The sequence below is a fragment of the Coturnix japonica genome, chromosome Z, assembly GCF_054131305.1.
Source record: "Coturnix japonica strain WE chromosome Z, WE-NBRP24, whole genome shotgun sequence".
Classification (NCBI taxonomy): Eukaryota; Metazoa; Chordata; class Aves; order Galliformes; family Phasianidae; genus Coturnix; species Coturnix japonica.
In genome coordinates, this window is record NC_140702.1 from 17,698,657 (window position 1) to 17,720,716 (window position 22,060).

The 22,060-nt window shown below is 35.0% G+C and overlaps 1 protein-coding gene across 10 annotated transcripts in view; it reads right to left on the reverse strand.

The window, feature by feature from the left end:
• ADGRV1 (adhesion G protein-coupled receptor V1) overlaps positions 1–22,060 on the reverse strand; it is a 235,322-nt gene that overhangs the window by 199,589 nt on the left and 13,673 nt on the right. For all 10 annotated transcript variants that reach the window (XR_014939100.1, XR_014939101.1, XR_014939102.1 and 7 more), the window contains exons 5-18: positions 21,882–21,986; positions 20,538–20,651; positions 19,450–20,015; positions 17,399–17,669; positions 16,232–16,561; positions 14,077–14,253; positions 13,119–13,342; positions 5,512–5,638; positions 5,242–5,427; positions 4,369–4,549; positions 4,035–4,198; positions 3,294–3,417; positions 2,621–2,887; positions 150–276 (exon numbers count right to left, since the gene is read on the reverse strand). Coding sequence is in view for 4 of the 10 variants with exons in the window: in XM_085527985.1 (XP_085384111.1) it covers positions 150–276; positions 2,621–2,887; positions 3,294–3,417; positions 4,035–4,198; positions 4,369–4,549; positions 5,242–5,427; positions 5,512–5,638; positions 13,119–13,342; positions 14,077–14,253; positions 16,232–16,561; positions 17,399–17,669; positions 19,450–20,015; positions 20,538–20,651; positions 21,882–21,986 (2,963 nt within the window). In the remaining 6 variants the exon portion in view is untranslated. The remainder of the gene's footprint in view (positions 1–149; positions 277–2,620; positions 2,888–3,293; positions 3,418–4,034; positions 4,199–4,368; positions 4,550–5,241; positions 5,428–5,511; positions 5,639–13,118; positions 13,343–14,076; positions 14,254–16,231; positions 16,562–17,398; positions 17,670–19,449; positions 20,016–20,537; positions 20,652–21,881; positions 21,987–22,060) is intronic.

Here is a 22,060-nt window from a genome sequence, read left to right on the forward strand (position 1 = left end):
TGCATTCCAAAAATTTTTAAAGCTATTTCTCTACAATACAGTTCTATAAGAAGTACACACTTTCATGAAGTTAGATCAAAGTACTGTTTACAAAGTAACATGTACAGCAGTTCCAAAAGAGAAGAGAATACTATTTTAAAGCTACTTACAAAAAATTGTTACTTTTGCCTTCTTCCACTGCCTTATCTAAAGGTTCCAAAGAGAAAATTCCATTAGGGTCATCATTTGCTTCAATTATAACTGTAGCCATTCCAGTCTTAAAGATAACAGTGTCCCCTAAAAAGAGGAAGAGGAATCAGAATAACTATAAATGTAGGTAACTATAAATCCAAGAACAGTTACATAAGTTACATAGCAGTGAAAAGCAGTATTTGAGATATTCAATAACAGATGATTTAGGGTAAAAATGCTCAAGTAATATAAGGAAGACATAAGACTTTTCAGGAAAATATACATATGACATCAACTGTGAATATGATTCTCTTTGTTTGGCATCCTTGCATGTAGTTGTCCCTAGCTAGGGAAAAGGACTATATAAGAGGTCATATTTTGTATTTGATCAGATGGTAAAGTCAAAATGATAAGATATTCAGAAGTATAGAATAAAATAACAAGGTATTTACACAACCCAGACTTTGTTTAGACCTAGAAATACTGTATTTAAACTAAATACAAGTCTAAGAGTTTATACTCTTATATGATAGAAGAGCTCTTCTATCTAGAGAATCTAGAGTATCTAGAGAAGATACTCTTATATGATAGACGAGCTGAAATTAAACATTATAAGATAATTATGATGCAGAGGAAAAGTCTGTAGGATTCCTTCTGTGCATATTAGCACTATAAAGATGTTAATTCTAACTGCATGTTTCCAATTCTATGACATTTTTTATCCTGTTTATTAACATCAGCTTTAGTTCCACGCTGAAGAATGTACTTACACAGTTAACTCCATATACTTCTGTTTGTATTTTCTTTCAGTTATAGTAGTCCCAATATCGTTATCAAAAGGCCTTTAACACTCAAGACCAACACATGTAACAGACCACAGAAAGAAAATCAATGAAATTGCTTTCTGGAATGCATTCTGAAATAGTCTGTATTCTTAGTGATTCTGGACAGGCTCTACAATAACATGTTGCTTCTTTAAGAAGTAATGGTAGATTGTGAATATCCATTGTTGTAGGACCACTGTGACAGGAGAGAAACCAGTGTATGTTCCCAGTGAGGAGGTAAAAGAAACTACCAATAGATCTTGAAGAAAGTTAAACAGAAAGAGACTGAAACATGAAGAGAGAAGTATGGTTTTGTCTGATCCTTTCCCTAGATCTGAGGTGCTGTAGAGACCTGGGTACCACAATGAAGACTGGTTGGTCTCAGGAAACAGATGAACTTCCTGATGTTCAAATAATTGCTTAAAATTTCCTCATCATCTCTGGCTGCCTGCTACCAATGTGTAGGTCAGGATTCATTTTGAAATCAGTGCAGCTCTGTGAGCCAATTATAGACCAGCTACAGCATGTCCACTTTAGTGTGATCTGAGTCACTTTCTAGCATTACTGAACAGATCATCACGGGCTAAGAAGAGCTAAGATACTTGGTGTGCTCATAGATGCCTAAATGAAGATAAATAATTTTAGGTCTCCTAACTTGAATTGAAATCCTGGTAGGTATATTACTCCAAGAACCTGTCACACAGTCTCAAGGCAGGGTCTGTTGTTTAATTATTACCATCTTTCTTTGATTTATTAAATCACAGCCCATCAAATCTTATTGCTTTTATGGCTCATTCAGTTCAGATTCATTTGGGATTGAAAAGATTTACAGTGCATTCACAACTTGTTATTACCTCTCAGCTATAGAATTATACATTTGTTAACAAAATTGCAATATGACTCCCTTGAGTTTTGGAGGTGAAGGTCCTTATTAAGCAGTTAGAAACCAAGAACATTTATGTATTTCTTTTACTTCTCCATTATATTCTCATATATATTACACAACAGTGATGACCTATTTGAAAACTTAGAGGAATGTGCTCGATAATTTTTATTGTTTCTTGTTAAGTGACAACTATGAAAAATAATAATAATAAAAAAAGGATGTTATTTGAATGGTAATAAATTCTTTCCTCAGATGTAGTCCTCTGGGTGATTCTAATATATATATTTCCTGTAGGGTAAGCTTCCTGAAAACATAATGCCAGAGTGCATACCTATTTTTCAGTACAACAAAAAGAAAACAGAAAATAATTTACATAGCCTTCCTTTAAATATGGCTGTTCTGCTTGCTTTTAAATAATAATGATAAAAAATAACTAAAAGAATCCCTCTTTCACTAAGACTGTTGCAGTTCTAAAATTCTTTATAATTGTGTTGTTGTTGTAGTAAAGTTGAAACCCATCTAATTTGGAGTATTTACATTTGAAAAAAGACTTCCCTTCAGTTGGTTTTGCAGAAAAGGTCTCAACTGCTCTGCTGCTGGTGGATGAAAATCCAAACACAACATTTACAACAACTATAGGAAAGTATTGGAGTAAATTTTATGATATGACCATACCGCTAACGATTTGCAGCAAAACAAAAGGAGAGTTACTGAGAATACATCAAATCATTACTTTTACCTGTAGAATTCAAGAGGAGAACATAAAATGCTTCATCAGTTTCAGGGGTATCATCATCATTAATATACACAGAGAACTTCTGCTCTCTTTCTCCAATATCAAAAAAAATGATGTTGTTCTTTCCACTGGGAATGAAGTCTCCTTCTTCAGCTGTTGCATCTCCATTGACAGTAATATACTGGACAGCAACAGCAACATCAACAGATCCATTCCTTAAGACTGTAAAGTTTGCAACACTTCCTTCTTGAACAGTCACTGTCAGTGGTTCTGAAAATACAAAGACCAAAAATCCACTGGAGTTCAACCCTGAGTTCCTTGCAATTGCTCTATTTTCTTAATGCTCTGCAATTAATCCTCATTCTTTTTCAGTGAAATAGAACATAAGGGCAGCAAAGGCATGGAAATAATTTCAGATACGAAGGAATAACTTTGTACACTGAAACCCAACCAATCTCAGTATCAACATCAGCAAGGAGACAATAACAAAGTATAAATAAGGGTTTGATTCAGAAAGAATCAAACATTAATAAAATACAATGAAAACATGCAACTTTTGCATTTGTTCTGTTTGTATAAGGATTGCTCAGATACCTGGTCTGTGAAAAAGAAAAAAAAATATTTATCTGATTTAGGTACAGTACACTTTCCATATTTAAGAACAATAATTTCTAACCTGCAAAATAAATGGGATCATCATTCCTTGTAATTTGTAAAATTGCACTGGTTACATTGCCCAGTCTGGCTCCACCTGTAACATTCAATAAGCTGATGATGAATACTTCTCTCTCTTCAGGTACCTGAATGAGAAAGTGTTAACAAATTAATTTCTAGCATACAAAACACTGAAAAGTTTCAAATGAACAGCTCAGGTGGTTAATAGTCCAGAGATTTCTGACTCGTTTCATATTTATCAGTGTGTACGTTTGTCAAAAGTGATTACACAGTACAGTACCATCAATTAGTAAGTTTCTTCATCTTTTCTGCTGTACAGAAGACACAAAAGTTATCTTCCAGCTTTTTGCATCTGATATTATTTTTACAGACTTACTTATTTATCATTTATTATTCTCAATCTTTCTTATATTACTTTAAATATAGAATTGTCTAACAATGAAATTAAGGTCCCAGCTATCAAGACAGGAGTTATACTCATGAAATACTTACATATACTTTATGGGCTTTCCTATAAATTAACTACATTATAATTATACTCAGCTCTCAACATTTTTTCAATTTGTTAAATTACTTTATGATTTGCTGAAGTTATCTCAGTTCAAACCGGATTTTCATCTTATCTGTAGGTTATCATGCTCTCAATAAGCAGGCATTCCTTCATTCTCTCACTGCATCCTAATATGTTTGCGCTGATTCTTTGTTCCACATTCTCACAATAAAACAACATAAAAGTGTTTACCTCATCTGGCAAGGAGTAAATGGTGATATTTTTTGAAAATTCCAAATTATCAAAGAAAATAGTCCCTCCTTCTGGATAGACATCATTGGTACATGCTGGATCAACAACCCAAGACACACTAACATTTCCATAGTTTCCTTGGTTTCTTATAACTCTGTAAATGGCTAAAAATGCAAACATACACAGAACAATGGAATTCAAAATGAAAAAGGTAAGCACATCTGTAATGAAGAAAAAGGAAAGAAGGAGGAAACCACTCAGACATTATCCTAGAAAGTGGAAAAGAAGCCTTGAAGAAGCAGATAAAGAAGTAACTCTAGTAAAAAGGAATTACCAGTGTAGATGTCTTCTCCTTTACTTTCGTTTATTGTTACTGTTAGTTCATCAGGTAGAAACTCAATGATACCATGTGGATCATCATTCTTTAAAATGGTTATATTGACCATTGTGGCATTTCCCAGTTTGCCAGGCATTTCACTGTGGGCGCTAAGTACCACAGAATATATCTCATCCAGCTAGAAGAGGGAAACACAGCCAAAATTAAAATATAGGTTCAACATCTATGTCAACATCAAAATGGACTACAGTTCCCAGTCTCAAGCCAGCTAGAAAAAGATACAGACTTAAACAGAAAGAAATCACACACTTTTTCTATACACAACAAGTATTTGTACATTGCTATCAAAGAAATCATCGGAATCTTCTGTATCTAAAAGCACCATTTTCTCCAAAATTGTAAGCAAGTATTTATTTTGTATATCTTAAATATTTAACTTAGAATCATATAAATTCACGGGTACATGTATATTTGTAATACTCTCTGAAATGTAAGCTTCCTTTTACCTAAGATTTCTTAACATTCCTGTTTTTGAAAGAGGAAAAGCAAATATTTTAAAACCGCTGACTGCATGTTAATCTAGAAAGAATCAAATAGCTGGGTTTATTAATCCAATGGGACTTGGTACTTCCTATACAAGAGAAACCTATAGGGAACATTGAAAAAACTACTGCCAAGCTTTCACATGGTACTCCTTCGTCTTACTGATCTTCTACTCGCTCTTCCTTTATTTCTCACACATCAGAAAAAGCCTGGAAGCACTATATAAAAACTGACAGTATTTGCAGGTGAAACCATTTATATTTTAATAACTGATGGCCAAGTATGCCCATGAATGCAATTTGAAGAGATAAAAATATAATTTTTTACCTCTGGAATCCCGTCCATTCTTGTTAGTAGGGTAATTATGATCTCTCTTTCACCAGGCTTAAACTCCAGAATTCCTGTGCTTCCATAAAATTCATTGTTGTCCCTTGGTTCTACAGTGTAGCGTAGAAACTGTCTGACAAGACTTCCTCTAGTGCGAACAATCTGCAGCTCAACAGAGTCCCCTTCCTGTAAAACAGAACATCCATTTTTTCTGGTATCCTGTTTAAACCAAATTGCCTGTAAGGTTTAAGAGATAACTCAGATAACTACCTTGATACTGTAGGGACCTCTGGAAGAGGAAGAAAATTCAAAGACTCCTCCCGGATCATCATTTTCCAAAATAATGATTTCACGGGTGGTAAACCCATATTTCAGTATCTGATTTTCCACACTGACCCTGAGAAAGGAAGGTAAAAGTTTTTTTGTTTTTTTTCAAATGGCAATTTGCTGTGTCAGGTAAATCCAAACAAAAAAACAAAACCAAAGATTTTTGAATAAATTGTAAAAACCAGCAGTTACCTGCAAAGAATAGAATAAATTAAGCAAGTCACAATATTAAAATGTTTTATTTCTTTATAAAAATAAATTTTAAAATGTCTTGTTTTCTGGTTAGTTTTCACGGCTGTTATTTCTGTGTTGTTTCTTTTTTGTTTGTTTTGTTTTGTTTTTTTTTAAATTACACATGCACATGACACACAATAAAAGAAACAGAACTGTGAAAGAAAAAAATGTTACCTAAATTCAGTATTAACTTGTATTTGGATCAAGGCATAAACAAGATTCCAAAACGACTTACACTGACACTGTATTGATAATCACACATTTCCACTCTTAGTCTCTCTGTTAAAATTTACTAGTGATATATTGCCTCTCAGTACGGATTCTGTCCTCAAATATGTGTTAATCTGCTTTCTAACCCCTATAAGTTGTCAGATCCCATTCTGACTCTAGGCAGCATTGGGCCTGTTCCCATTAATCAGAGACTCATTTCCATTTCTCCTTATTTCCCTGCAAACCCTCTGTCTCAAAGCACATGGTGAATGATGCAAGTATGAAATATGCTGAACAAATACAACCTCAGATTCCTCTTGGTGAAGGTTTAATATCTCTGGTCTTCCATGCTATACCATCTTCATCCTAGTCACTGACATCAATGGGCAACATGTGACCTTGCACATTTTTTGTACTCCTTTCCCCAGAAGCAGTAATTTTCAACAACCTCGTTTTAAATTTATTACATTCAAAATTCTGGAGAAATAATATTGAAAGATACATCAAGAACATACCCTTGGGCTCACAGCCTGTATATGACATATTACACATTATGTATTTAGATTCTCTTGCATCTTCCATGTTTCTTGTCAGTCTTATGTTTTCAGTGGAATCTTAGACCTGCAAACTGTATGCATTTTTGTGCTTTCACTGTACTACAACCCAGACTTCAATCAATACTATTCTGTTGAGAAAGCAATCATATCTATTAAATCCAATATTGAAACTAAGTCCAGGACTATGTCCACAAGCAACTGGAACCTTCCCCACAAAATAAAATAAAATAAAATTAAATTAAATTAAATTAAATTAAAATTAAAATTAATAGAAAATATATAAAAATGGACAGTCTAGATGACATGGCATGAGCTACAAGATATAGAATGATCTATTTGATAGAGTAACATGTTCATGTTTCTGGCATTTTAAAAAACACTGACAGACAAAGAAACATGTGTTAACATAAACTATATGTGTGCTATTCAAAAATAAGATAGCTACTCATTTTTGATCACAGGAAGTTCCCTATAGAGCCATTCTTTTCATCCATTTAGTTAGGGCAAACTGTATTTGTGGCAGTGATGAACAACTAAGCTATTATTCCATCCAACATTCAAATATCAAACACTGAGGCATGCATTCATAACTTTCATCATTCACAGATCCTGAATAAGAAAAAATGCTTTCAAGCCAGAAATCCATGCCATCAAATGAAACACCAAAGGGGAAGCATGCATTGTCTGAAGAGAAGCAGAGTTATTCTTGTGTGGAGAGGAATCGATAAAGGCAAGTAGAAAGTAACCAATTTTACAACAAAGCAATGATTCACTGAACACAGAATAGCATTTCACTGCACTTACCCAAAGTACACGACAAACCTTTCTGTTTCTACTCTGTTAGCACAGTGAAAAAGAAAGAAAGAAAAGATGGGGAATGGAATGAAAGTACCACTTGCTAGAATTTCAATAAAATAAATAAATAAATAAACAATGACACTTTTCTTTTTACTTTCCAAAAGCTTATAATGTATATTTTATGGGAACCCTGTTTGCTTGTCATTTTCCTGCTGACAAATGCTAGCAAGTGGGCAGTTCCCACTTACAAGAAATGTCCCATGACCAATTCAGCATGCCAAGACCCATTCAAGGAATTACCTACCAAGCCCTCCTCAAAGAGCTTGATTATTACTAGGCTCTGTATATGCTCAGAAATGCAGCAGCAGTCCCCTTTTACAAATACTTCACCCTCCATTAGGAAAAAAATCTACATGCCTCTCTGATAGGGTATTTCATCAATCTGCTAAAGTAATTATGGGGAGAAAAAAAAAAGTTAAAAAGGAAAAGTAGTTTTAATGGCTATGAAACAAAACGTAACCTGGCACAAACTCATAGTAAACTTAAGATAATTTTTTAGTTAATCATATTACCAAAGCAATATACATAATATACACTATGCATATATGCATATAGATATATTCTTTCCACTTCACAGTTACATTGCATGAGTCTAAACACAGCTTAGACAACATGTCTGCTAAGACCAAATGAGGAGTAACGCTAGGGTATAGTTGTAACGGTAGCATTAAAAATTTGGAAGAGGAGAGCACACATGAAGTGTTTACAAGAGTGTCACGAGGTGTGCATCTCAAACACCTCCAGGTCTTCTTTGATAGGACACAGAAGACTGTGAATAATTCATTTAAAAGAGTCACAGTACAAATCAGTTCTAAACATAGAGAGCTTTCAGGAGAGGAAGCAAGCAGTGAGGTTCAGTCCTCCAACAGGTAAAAGAGAAAATATCTCTTCTGAGGTTTCTCCCTACAAGCCTCATAATGAACAGTTCAGTCCTTTCGTTTTTCTTTTTAAATGTTTTTAAATCACATTTTCTTTGTATGATATCAAAACTGGTCAGATTGCTATCACTAAAATATTAATGTTAGTTACTACCTCAGAAAGTCATAAACCATCAACAAAAAGCAAACAACCCCTCCCCTCAGATCCTGATGCTGTAGTCCAAGGAAGGCTAAGCTGCACATGGTAAAGCCCTCCTCAAATTGCAGCATAAAACTTTAAGCAGGAGGCTCAGGCCCTAAGGTAGAAACCTAAATGCTTCCAATATGTTTTAACCACCTTTTCCATGCTCCCAGGGGTCATGCACTGAAGGTGTATGCCCAAATGACACAACAAGGGCAGGACGTGGGACTGGAATCACCACCTTGCTGTAGGAATCACTGGGCTGTGCCTCTCCCTGCCTTACCATCACCTGGCCTGACTAACCTGCATTCCCAATTTGACTGACACCATAGCCATGGTCTTGTTTGGTGAGGTCCTTGTCCTACCAGAGAAGTTATGGGGCTGGATGGAAGGCCATGTGCCACCACAGAGCCTCCAGGTCAACAGCCCACGGAACTTACAACATCAAAGAAAAAAGAGGCCATTCATAAACCTGCCCTTCATGACAAAGTAACAACTTCATGACTGCCACATGCAGCAAAGTTCAGTCCTCCTTCACTCTGCATGGTCTCTATAACCAGCTCTTTAGGTGCTCTTGTAACACTGCAACATGGAAACAGAACAAAGATGGCTATTCAGAAATTCACAAACCCAACAAAGAGGGCATTCAGGATAAAAGTTAAAACAGCTTCTTTAGTAGTGAAGGTTAACCATGGCAAGAAGCTCCAGCTACTGAGGAGACCACTTGACCAGAGTAAGGAGGCACAACTCACTGCAAAAGCTACTTGCCATTTATCTCCTTAACTTTGTCTGCATGGAAACAAAGTTTCATTTCATTACAGTTTATAAGCCCTGATAATGCTTACAATGCTAATGTAAGAAATGCAGTCTCAAAACATGTAAGATATTTCCCACGTGGCAGTTCTAAGATGAAATGTGTGGTCACTGGGGAAATGCTTTATTAAATAAATAAATTTAAAAAAAAATCATTATTATTCAGCAAGAACTAATGAAGAATTAGGACAACTAACAGAAGTTTCAAAATAATATACTTTCACTTTTTTTACACACAGAGCAGCATTTTGACTAAGTTTAAGGTACCATGGGAATTTCAATGTTATGTACTAAATACAAATAAAACAACTTTTACTGAGAGGTGCAATGTGATTGAAGTTGATAGCTTTGGAGGAGGACTGAAATTCCTACAGAAAGCGAGTATTCTGAATGACAACTGATTTGCACATGTGAGTTTGTAGTACTGTCATTATTAAAGCCACTCTTCTCTAAAAGTCACTTTCCTACCAGTTTCTCAAAAAAGGGGAATCCAAACTGCTTGTGGGATTTCACCCTACTGGAATCTGTATTCCACCACAGAAATCACTAGTATTATAGAGATCTCCACATTACATTGCTTCAGTTTTTCTTTATTATGTATAGTGAATGATACTTAAGTCATAATAGACATATATGAATCTGATCCTGCATTCTCAATTCCATGAACGAACACTCAGAAGTTAGTAGTGCTCAAGGAGTATTTAAACAGCCAACTGCTTAGTGATTATCACTTTCACAAATGAAAATAAATTTATAAGTATATTTCTATTCCTATATGCCATTATCTCCAAATTCTCATTCCTGGGCACAAACATGGAACTGCTCCAAACCACATGCCCTGGAGGTTCTGGTCCTCCAGCTGTGCCAGCTGTCAAACAAATAGCTGTCTGCACCTTAACAGAGGAGATGACAACTGCCAATTGCAACAATAAGATTTAAAAAAATAAAATGAAATAAAATAAAAAATGAGTTAAATGAACAGCCTTGATACGCATATGCTTTCACAAAGCATACAATTTCCATGGCCTGTTCCACCTACATTCATCAGGAAGGCTGAGAGTTTTTCTTTCTCATATATCTTTCACAACAGACATCAGGCTTTATTTATGTTTGGATCAATTCAGGCCTATTCAAAAAAAGAGCAAGCATTCAACTTGAGGCTGCTCCTAAAAAAAGAAAATATGAAGTATCTTCAGCAGACACAAGATTTTCTTGTTCTTTATTCCCCATCTATCTTCTCTGGAAGCATATTTCGCATGATATAGACTTGCTTTCATCTTGTGGAAATAGTTCAGAGTTAATTTTAATATCTATGGCCTGTGGATAGAGACCATATAGTAAGAATGGAAAATACTATTTTAATGTCCTGGAAAACTTCTCTTACAGATATGGATGGAATTAAAGCTCGTTTAAAATTTAACTCCCTTAACAGCACCACTAACTGCTAAACAACACATCCTTGTTAGAATTAATTACATTGATTACTTTGGCCATGCCATTACTAACTGCAGACTACTGAATGCTCTGTGAACATATTCCAATGTCCATAGTTTCACCAAAGTTCTTACATGCTCTCTCTTACCACTGACTTACACTACAATTTACAATTTATAGAACTGTGCAAGCACATCCACAGAACAGTGTATCTTTGTTTCCATGCTAATTCACTACTACTGTGAAGTGCTTGCTGCCAGCCTTGGAAACTGAAATCTTCTGTTTGTCCAGAAAGTACCAAATATCAAGAAAGCAACTGCACAAGCCTGATATGATTCGGCCCTGATACGAAGATACCTCCACTACTGAAATGACAGTCTCTGTTGACATACTATTCTTGGTTTCTGCTAATTAAAGTGAGGGACACTATCCAGACTTAGAGAAAAGTTCAAATTCTATCTCTTTTTTCCTTTCTTTTTTTTTCCAGGCCAGACCACCTGTTCCTTAGTTCACTCTCTGACCCTGCCAAGTGTGGGAAAGCTGCTTACTGTTGACACACATTTACTTGCCACTTCATGATCAGCAGAGCCTACTACTCCTACCACACATAGCGAAAACAGAACACTGGTTATATTTGTTCAGCTGCCAGTTCAATCCTTGTTGCAACCACCATTTTCAAGACACAGCCTATAGTGACTGGGCAGAATAAACAGCAAAAAATCCTGTTTTCATACACCTGCACAGCTCTCAGAATTAAACAAACAAACAAAAAAAAAAAGCAACAACAACAACAAAAAACACCTAAAAAAAACCAAAATGAAACACCTTTTAAGCTGCACGCTACTGTCTACATACTTGCTTCTTTTCATTCCACTCTGCATTCTTAGCAACCTTGCACTCACAAGTTTACCCATCATTTCAATCTTACTTTCCCCCTTTGTGCTGGAGACTCTAATGAATTCCTTCAAACCAGTTTCATCCACAGAAAGGAAAGCAGAGAACTGCCTGCAATCATCTCCTGTTGTACAAAGGTACAGAATTCACCTTTTAATGTAATGAGTAGCCAAGGTAGATTGGAATAAGTCATTCTGTGTTAGATGTGTTAACTAGTCATATTTTAATAAAGCAAGACAATCCTGCGATGGAGTAACATCTTTCCTGTTAAAAAAGCATGCTATCGGAACTGTGACTATTCTTCTAATCAAGAGCTTGAAGACCTTCTTGCCTTCTGTTTGCTAATGTATAATCACCATGGGTATCTGGTGTTGGAATTCCTAAGAGCTAGTTAACTCTTCCTGTAAAAAAAAAACAAAAACATCAACTTCTTTTGGATGAGGTAAAGACTGTTTAAGTTGATGTTCAACACAGAAGCTGCTGGAGGCAGACCACTGTACATTTCCAGTAAAAATGGAAAAATCTACCTTAGACTAATAGCAGATAATATGAGAGTGTGAGAGGCAAGCTGATGGAAAATGTAAATAAGTCACATTTTCCTGTTTCATAGTTTCATAGTTTCGTGCGGGTTGGAAGGGACCTTAGAGATCATCGAGTCCAGGCCCCGGAATTCAAGCCTCTGTGTAGCAGAGCGGCACTTCTACCACTTGCGCCACAGGGGGGATTCGAACTCCGGGCCCCAGTGTTGCAAGGCGGCGTCTTTAACCACTGCACCACCGGGGCACACACATGTTAATAACTTGAAGGCTAACACAATCTGTTAATAACTTGAAGAGAGAATACACTGCCATATATACTTTATGTATATACTTTCAGTATTCTGAGAAGTATTCACACTACCTGAGGTTCCTTTCAGCCTGGATTACCCCATAAGCCTGATCTACTGTATTTAAGAGACTAGAATATCATGCTTCAGCAGCACCACTGTGTTCTCATCTGCAGAAGACTGTGTTGTTAATTGATCTGGAATATTATAGAGGCTGTGAGATATGACAGAAGTACCTAGCTACCGAGAGCAAGCAATGCAGAACATACCAGTCAAACAGATAAACAGCAGTCTATTTCTGCAATTACAGCACAACATAGAAACCTTCTGACAGAGAAGCAGTTCTTCATTGTTTTTTACTTCTCACTGTACCTTTTCCCACTATCTCACCACTACTTTTCCAGAAAACATAGGTTAGAACCAAGAGCAGTAGAAGAGAAATGAGCTGAAAGAGTTTTCAAAATATCACAGCACCTTCATCAAAATATAGGCAGAGTTAAATCATCAGATCATATATGCAAAATAGTTTCTTACATCAATCTCCAGTCAAAGGAGAATACATACATTGACACAATGCAAGTAATACCTCCTAATTAATAATGTGCTTATTTTTTATATATAAATGGAGTACTGGATATGATATATATGAATAGAGATTAAGATACCTGTCCAAAGTTAACAGCACCGTTTCATTCATTTCAGGTATATCATCTGCTTTAACAGTAATGTTGATTTGAGTATCACTTTGTCCAGATAAGAAAACAACAGAGCCATTAAAGGGACTTATATCATCGTGTGTTACTGCCTTCTGATTGACACCGGAGGGTTTCAAACTCCAGAACACAGTTGCTTGACCATCAGTCCCATCTCGATGCAATGCAATAGAAACCTATGAAACAAGTGAATTTACTGTGACTAGATGAAAAAAACTATTACTCATTTGTAAATTACTGTTTGAATATAAGCTTAAAAAGTTTCAGTTTTTTTTTAGCTATAATTTCATATGTTAAAATAAATCAAAATATGGATGGAAATGTAGGTACATAAAAGCTTTAACCAGTTATCAGACACAGTGCAGATGGCAGATTATTCATACCACAAATCACTAAGCAACCAGACAAACAACTGCATGACAGACTTTATGGATGCACGCTTCTTTAAAATATTACCTACATTTTAAACATAGACACCATAAATTTACCTTGGAACTACAGTTCAGTGTAATCATTTATAAGGCTATTACCATTTCTAATTGAAGAACATGAAGTGAGCTATCTGATTTGGGATTTATACTGGTCCTTTACATTACTGTGTTCACTGTTGGTGAGATTGAAAATATCTGTAGTATGTTTTGATCTGTGTGAGAATTAAAGGCTAAGCCATTTTAGATGTTTACTGGTTTTAGGAAGCTACAGAAAAAACAAAGGCAGTTTCACTTTTCTGCTACTTAATAGGTATTTTTACAAGCTTTATTTAATTATTTATTTATTTTAAAGCAAGGTTATGCTTGGGATTAAACATGATTTGGAGGAACATTAGCTTTAAAATGCTATACTGAGTATAGGAAACTATGCTTTCTTCAAGTTAGTTTTCCATAGGAATGGACAATGTGAAATGTCTTACCTCTGTGGCGGGGGAATCTTCTGGCTCAGAAAGAATAATTGGAAGATTGCTAATAAAGCCTATTTCTCCATTGGCAATATCTGGAGTGATCCTGAGAGAAATATTTCGAATCTCACCTAGTCGAGGACTCACAGAAGGGACCAGAGGAATTCTATTCACTAGTTCAACTCCTTTGAGCTATAGGAAACAGTAAGACCAAATTGAGAAATGAGAAGCCTTATTACTAAGTCAGAAGTGTTCTGACATTTCAGGATAAAAATGCAGGTAGCATATAACTCCAGAACAAATTTTTCTTGCTAACAGGACTTCTGTTGCAAAAGTTTCTTAGTAGACATGTCAGAGAAACAGGGTATTACTGAGCTGTCAGCAGAATGGTATGCCTCCCAGACAAACCATGTTAGCATACAGAACTAAAGAGGAACCCAGTCAGAGATGGAGACTGACCCCTCTACATCAGATATACTAGGCTTATTAGCACTACTTATTTGCAGTGCCTTGCATTGATAAAGTAATCTTCTGAAGTTTCTAAATTAAGTATTTGTGCTGGAAAGCTCCTTTGATCATATTTGTTCAAACAAAAATAGGTTTATGATTCATGGAGAAAGTACAGAAAAACAGTTCAATGGAATCTACAGTCTATGAATCCAGGCAGTGTCTGGGATCGCTGAATGTGATGCATTCTCACATACATTCTGCATGTGTGTCTTAAAGACCATATTTCAGTGTTGCTTGAATTAACATTAAAAAAGGACTGTGAACGAAATGTTTCAGTTACTTTGAGGATCTTTCAGGCCTCTTGGAACACTCTAACTTAATAACTGAATTCCAGAAAATAATTCCTAATCTAATTGTGAATGCAAAAACAATAACAATAATAATAATAATAATAATAATAATAATAATAATAATAATAATAATAATAATAATAATAAAAAATTAATAATTTAAAATTTAAATTTTAAATTTAAAATGGATGGTCTAATTTAATATGGATAGATTACAAGGATCTAAGAAATGCTTCAGTGATTTCTGTGATTCCTCTCTGGTTGCTCCAAATAGTCCCATTGTGTATCAGGTTCACCACCTGGGCTGCTCATCCCAGATTACCAAAGTGGCAGAGTTTATCACAGGAAGTAGAAATCACAAGATAGACTTAATAGCAGATGAAAAAATGAGTAACAAGCACCAGTAACAATACCCGAGACATTCCATAGCAGTACATCTGAACAATAATTTCTAAAATATACAAAAATAACAAGAATCCAGTGAAAAAAAAAAAGGAAGTCTTAAAATAGATTTTTTTTCTTTCTGTACTGTTTTTTTTTCTGAGAATATATTTTCTTTTTGTCAAAAATTGGTTCGTTACAGTTTTCAGCCAACTTTAACTAGCTATGAGAAAAGTTCTCATCAATTCAGATAGAAGAAAAGAAAGAAAGAAAGAAAGAAAGAAAGAAAGAAAGAAAGAAAGAAAGAAAGAAAGAAAGAAAGAAAGAAAGAAAGAAAGAAAGAAAGAAAGAAAGAAAGAAAGAAAGAAAGAAAGAAAGAAAGAAAGAAAGAAAGAAAGAAAGAAAGAAAGAAAGCAGAAAAGAAAACTATACTGGGAAAACTGTAAAAAAAAATCCAAATTCTCTGACCAAACTCATAAGTAAAGGCAAGATATTATAAGTTTGATGATTTTTAATTTACAGAGTAGAATTAAGGTGAAAGGGAACAAGTTGTATTTTCTTTCTTGTTCCCTCTGAATTTCATGCTGCTTCTCTAATTTAAGAATCTTATTTTGTTGAAGTTCAAAGCCAGGAGTCTGACAGAGAAACATAACTCATAAGGCAGGCACGAGTCAACACTGACCTCATTTTGTAAAATTCTGATTGATACCCAAATCCTGTTTTTACCTTGTTTTGTTTTGTTTTTTATTTTGTCATTATCAATAATTAAGTGCAGAACTCCTTATGGCAGAGTTATAGAACTTGTTTCTTTAAAAAGGAAAATATTTGCTTTACAGCTAAGCTAAACTTTTTGTGTGTTTGTTTTTAAAGGAACAGGCATTTTAATTACACTTAATGGGAAGGAGAAACTACTACACTTCACTGAACATATTAAATAGGCAAAAAAAACCCCAAAAAAACAAAAAAAAAACAACCCACAGTTGTGATACCTGTATGAGAAAATGAGCCCCATTTTGAAGAAATGCATCGTTTCTTATAGGTATACTTAGAGTTTCATGTGTTTTTCCTTCTGGAAATGTAAGAATGTTGTTTCTAGAGATATTCAGAATGCCATCTTTCGCTCTCTCAGGATCCAGATCTCCAGCTGGAATATATAGTGCAGTATAAATTAACTGCACATCTCCAACTGCTCCTCTCTCCCTTGCAAAACTCAAGGACAAAAAGCGTCCTGTTGGATTACTTTCAATCTTCTGATCCTCCAAAGGATAAAATTTTATTAGGCCATAAACGTCATCACTGTCCTGAATGTAAAACAAAAGCTGAAAAACAGAAAACAGTTATGATTATTCAATGTTACAATTACTATACATCATAGTTTTCATATTTCATGAAAGTATGCGCTTTCACCAGAAAAATGTTTCTCCCAAGTGAACTGGCATTCGAGAAAGAAACCAGGTTGACAGCCCCAAAGTATTCTCTGTGCACAAGCAGCACTACATTGACAATAGCAACTTTCCCACCATGCTTCATTTATGTCTGAATGAGCTTTGAATAAGTGATATTTTGGTTAAGAAGCCAAAGTGAATAATTTAAATGTTTCAGACTGTGAAAAATTTAATTTTGCTCAGCAAATTCTTTCCGGCAATATGTTAGAAAAGTGAAGAGTCACAAAAATGACAGTGATGCAAATATCCCTTTATTTAACAGTTCAGAAGATAGAGCCTTAATCACCAAACCCTCCTCTTGAGGACATTACTCTGTGTAGAATATTCCAATAGTAACAGCAAATAAGCAAATGAAAATAACTTTTCAGCTTTGTCTTACTAAGCAGATCATCAAGAAAGCATTTATGTAATACTGCATGGGAATCACTGAAGCTGAATTCTACTGCATTAAATAACTCAGGCCCTTTTATGTTATGTTATGTTGTGTTATGTTATGTTATGTTATGTTATGTTATGTTATGTTATGTTATGTTATGTTATGTTATGTTTGTTATGTTGTTATGTTATGTTAAGCCAAATAATTTGAATGTGGTTCTGTATACTAAGAGTACATTAGCTTGCTTCTTTTAAACTCAAGAACTACTTCAGCCAGTTTAGCCAATCCAACAAAAACGATGAAGTCTCCCCTGCAAGGTCTGAAAGTAAACTTACCTCAGAGGGTTCACTGACTTCTGCACCTCCTTGTACTGTATGAGCTAAGAGCTTCAGAAGATAGGGCTCTGCTTCTTCTGGCATATCATCGTTAAGAATGTTTAGAGGAAGTGTAACCAGCATCTGTCCTTGATCAAAATATATTTCCCCAGTGTCTGGAATGAGGTCTGCAGTCACAGGTGAGGGATCACTGCTATTTCGGATTATAACCCAGGTCACAGAAACATTTCCATGTGTTCCACCATTTCTTACTATTGTGATTCCTTCAAACCTATGGTTTGGAATGAAACAAAAGTTCATAGCACATCATTATGATTAGTATTTGATAACAGTTATCCATGTATTGGAAGATTTACACTGGCTTCAGTGGAACAAGTTTGGCAGAGAATGGCTTGAGAGCTGCACTGAGGAGAAGGCATTGTCTCTTGATGAGATCCTCAACATGTACAACCCAGAAGGCCAACTGTACCCTGGGCTGCAGCAAGAAAAGCATGACCAGCAGGTCAAGGGAGGTGATTCTGCTCTTCTGCTCTGCTTGTGTGAGACCCCACCTGAAGTACAGCATCCAGCTCTGGCCTCCAGAAAAAGAAGAACGTGGAGCTGCTGGATTGGGTCCAGAGGAAGGCCATGAAGATGGTCAGAGGTTTGGAGCACATTCCCTTTGTGGATGGACTGAGAGTTGGGGCTTTTCAGCGTAGAGAAGAGAAGGCTCTGGGGGGACCTTATAGTGGCCTTCCAGTACCTGAAGGGGGCCTACAGGAAAGCTGGGGAGGGACTTTTTATAACAACATACAGTGATGGAATGGGAAATGGACATAAACTGGAAAAGGATAGATATTAGGAAGAAATTATTTATTGTAAGGGTGGTGAGACACTGGTACAGGTTGTCCAGTGAGGTTGTGGAAAGCTTCTCTTCCTGGAAGCATTCAAGGCCAGGCTGGATGGGGCTGTGAGCAACCTGGTCTAAAGGGAGGTGTCCCTGACTATAGAGGGAGGTTGGAAGTACACGATCTTAATGGTCCCTTCTGACTCAAACCATTCTATGATTCTATGATTCTATGATTCTATGAATTAATATTTACTGCTGCAATTGACATCTGCTCAGGGCTTGACATTTGTAAAACTTCAGTACTCATGTAGAATGTTCACTGAGTGTTATGCATGAACACTAATCTAAAGAAATCTAAAGAATCTAAAGAAACTAGTAATTTCTTAGAACTTACTTTGTTTACAACAAGAAATATACTGAGAAATGGAGACTGGCACATTTTACCTCAGGAAACATGTTACATTTCAGAAAACTAATAATTTTTTTATAATTACTAATTACTAACTAATAATTTTTTTATACTAATTTACAAACTACATCGAAATACACTTGTCAGGCATCAAAGTTTAAATAACAAATCTGAGTGAACTTTTTGCTTCTGTACTGAAATATGAAATTATGTTTATAATAATGGAAATGTCATGTCTTCTAAATCTGACTGTGCATGAGAAAGAATAGTGAATGCTGAAGTATTGGCATCTGTTTGCTGGACACTGTTCAAAAAATCATAGATTAAGACATCACCTGTTTCTCTGAAGATGAAATTAGTAGTAGCAGTGAGCATTTTAAATGAATATTTCACCACTGTATAATCAGTGCTGCCTATAAACATTTCTATAGAGCTTTGATTTTAATTCACCTGCAAAATTGCATGTATTTTAATTACTCAAAAGTTTAAAGGCATTCAACATTTCATTGGAAACATTCAACACTCACATTCACAGCTTCAGGGATCCTGCTTTTAGATTAAGGATTTTTCAGTATCTTGTTAATGTCGTTAAATATTTTTAGTTTTTATATACTGTTCATAAATATTAATATAATTCTGAATAATTAAACATTATTATCTTGAAACTTTTATAGACATAATAATAATTAGAGTAGGTGATTCCTACATTAAATTTTCAGTAGTGATTTTATAATTACCACAAATGAAATCTTAAGGATGCTTAACAGTGCTAAACAAATCTCTTAATGTGACTAGGTAAAAGATCTGCAGTACCTTGAAATTTTGTCTTCATCAATAATGACAGTCTGAGCAAACAGGATACTGTTAATTGAAAGCACTCCGTAGGGTTTATCATTCGGTTGAATGGTGACATGAACAGTAGATGGATGAACCAAAACAGCATCACCCTGTAAAGTGTCCTTAAGAAGCACAATCTGAAAGGTCTCGGCGATTTCTGGTATGGCATCATCAATAATCTTCAATTTCAGATATATTTCATGCACTAAAGGTGGGAAAACAATAGATGTATTTGGCTGTAGATCTAGGAAATCTAAATTAAGCTGTGCATGTGATGTTGTATTCCCAGTTATGATGGCGTAAGTGACAGATACTTCACAGTCATCAGGTCCAATTAATTTTCCACTGTCATCTTTACCACGAACCACTTGAATTTTCAGTACATCAGCTTCCTCGGGTACCATGTAAGTGCTCTGAGTAAATCGCACAGGGCTGTCATTTTTCCTGATATTAATCTGAATGGAGTTTTTTGTGTTGTTGATTTCAGCCCCTCCTTCCACACTCCTCAGATAAACAACAAACAATTCATCATTTTCAGGTATCTGGGAAAATAATATTAGAAACAGATAATATTAGAAACAGAGTGTAATTCACATTTCAAGTAGATGCAGAACTCTTATTGAGAAATATGTTTCCTATATTTTGCAGAAAGGGTAAATAACACAAACCTGAGAACACTTGCCATATTAAAACAAACAGGCAAAAATCTTTCTTGCAACTTTGGCTGAAGATCCTTTCTCAAAGCAGTGTGTTTCCATTTACTAAAATATAATTCTTATGTTCTCTGTATGAAAAAGTGTGGAAAACCAAATAAAAACAAAACAAAACAAAACAAAACAAAAACAAAAACAAAAACAAAAAAAAAACAGCCAAGAATCAGAAAAATCTTTTTGGTTTGAAACTGTGAGAAGATCCAAACTCAATTTTTGGAAGCCAAGCACTTTTCTTGGGAACAAACCTTCTTCCCAATTATTTTTGGGAACATACATTAACCTCATTTAATCAAAGCGTTTTGTAACTTATTATACCAACTATCTTTAGAACAGCAGTTAACCTGTTCTTACCTGGTCATCAAGCACAGTTAAATTATAAATCAGTACAGATCTTCCAGGAGTAAATGTAATGTTACCCCTGGCAGGACTAAAATCTTCTTCAGCTGGGTTTGGACCATCTTCTATCTGCAAAGAATTAATTTTTCTCATCAGAAGTGTATAAAGCAGGAATACAAATCTGGCAGAAGTACAATAGCTAATATACAACGTGTCACATTTAGTCACCTTCTAGTTACAAATGTGCATGTTCAGTTGTGAAGACCTACTCTTTTTTGGTGAATGGAGCTAGTCAGAGCAACCAATCTGAAGCAATTATGTATTGACAGGAGGAAGAAAACTACTTCCATCTAGGGGACTGATATACGGTATATGAGGACTGATATATTCTGATGGTTGATTTTCTGACACTAACAAAATAATATATATAAAAATTAAGTTTAAATCATGTTTTATATTAAACTCTAAAAGAAATAAACTAATGGTTTTGCATTCCTTCTAACTCAACTTGTTAAAGATGATAAATCTCAAAGTGAAAAGTGACTGGGACATGACTCAAAAGCAATGTGAGATGTTTTTGTTTTAGAAAATCTTCAAAATTATTTTTCAACATTATATTTTTCAATATAAAAACAATGCTCAGAGATAGACTCAATTAGTTGTCCAGATATTAAAGACTTTCAGATTTTGACAATTCTAGTTTAATGCCTTGATGCCTCAGGGATAGGAAACTGATACAGAAAGACCCATTTGGAAGATTTTATGTATAATTTTAAGGTATGTAATATAATCTGAGGTGTATGACAGAGCAATAAAAGCAATAACTTTATCACATTCAAATCAAGTAGGTAAATAACAGCATACATGTTCAACATGACTTATTATTTCGAAAGCCTTAGTTTCTGGAGGCTCAAAGTATAGAAATAGATACAGAAGACAATAGACAGAATTTAACCAAATCCTGAGTTCTCTTACCTGTGTGTTCAAAGTTAAGCTAACCATAAAAGACTCACTCTGATGTCTATACGTTATATATATACATATATATATATAAAGACATATTACACACAATGTGCTTTGTGTAATATAAACTAATAATGCATCAAGTGCCTTCCTAAATGACAGAGAATACTCAGTTTTCTGTAGTTCCTCTTAATATTTATTAAAATTAAAATATCAGATAATTACAATATTTTCAATGGCAGGTGAAATTAATCCATTTCATGACATAGATTTAACAATTGTAGATGCAGGTATTTTGCTCCTCCTTTCCTTTTACAAACACTTTGATAAATTATGATTACAGACTCCTAGTTTCATCCAGCAGACCAAGGTATGAAGTCTTTTAAATAAACTCACCTCAAAAGTTACAATGACGGTCCCATAGGTTCCCCTCTCTCTAATTAGAGTAAGAGGCACAAATTCATTTCTGCCCCTGGGCTCATTCACAGTGATTAAGGCAGACTAATGAGGAAGAGAAAGGACAGACAATCAGGCACAGATCAAATATCACAGCAGAATGAAGAAACTGTTGCCAT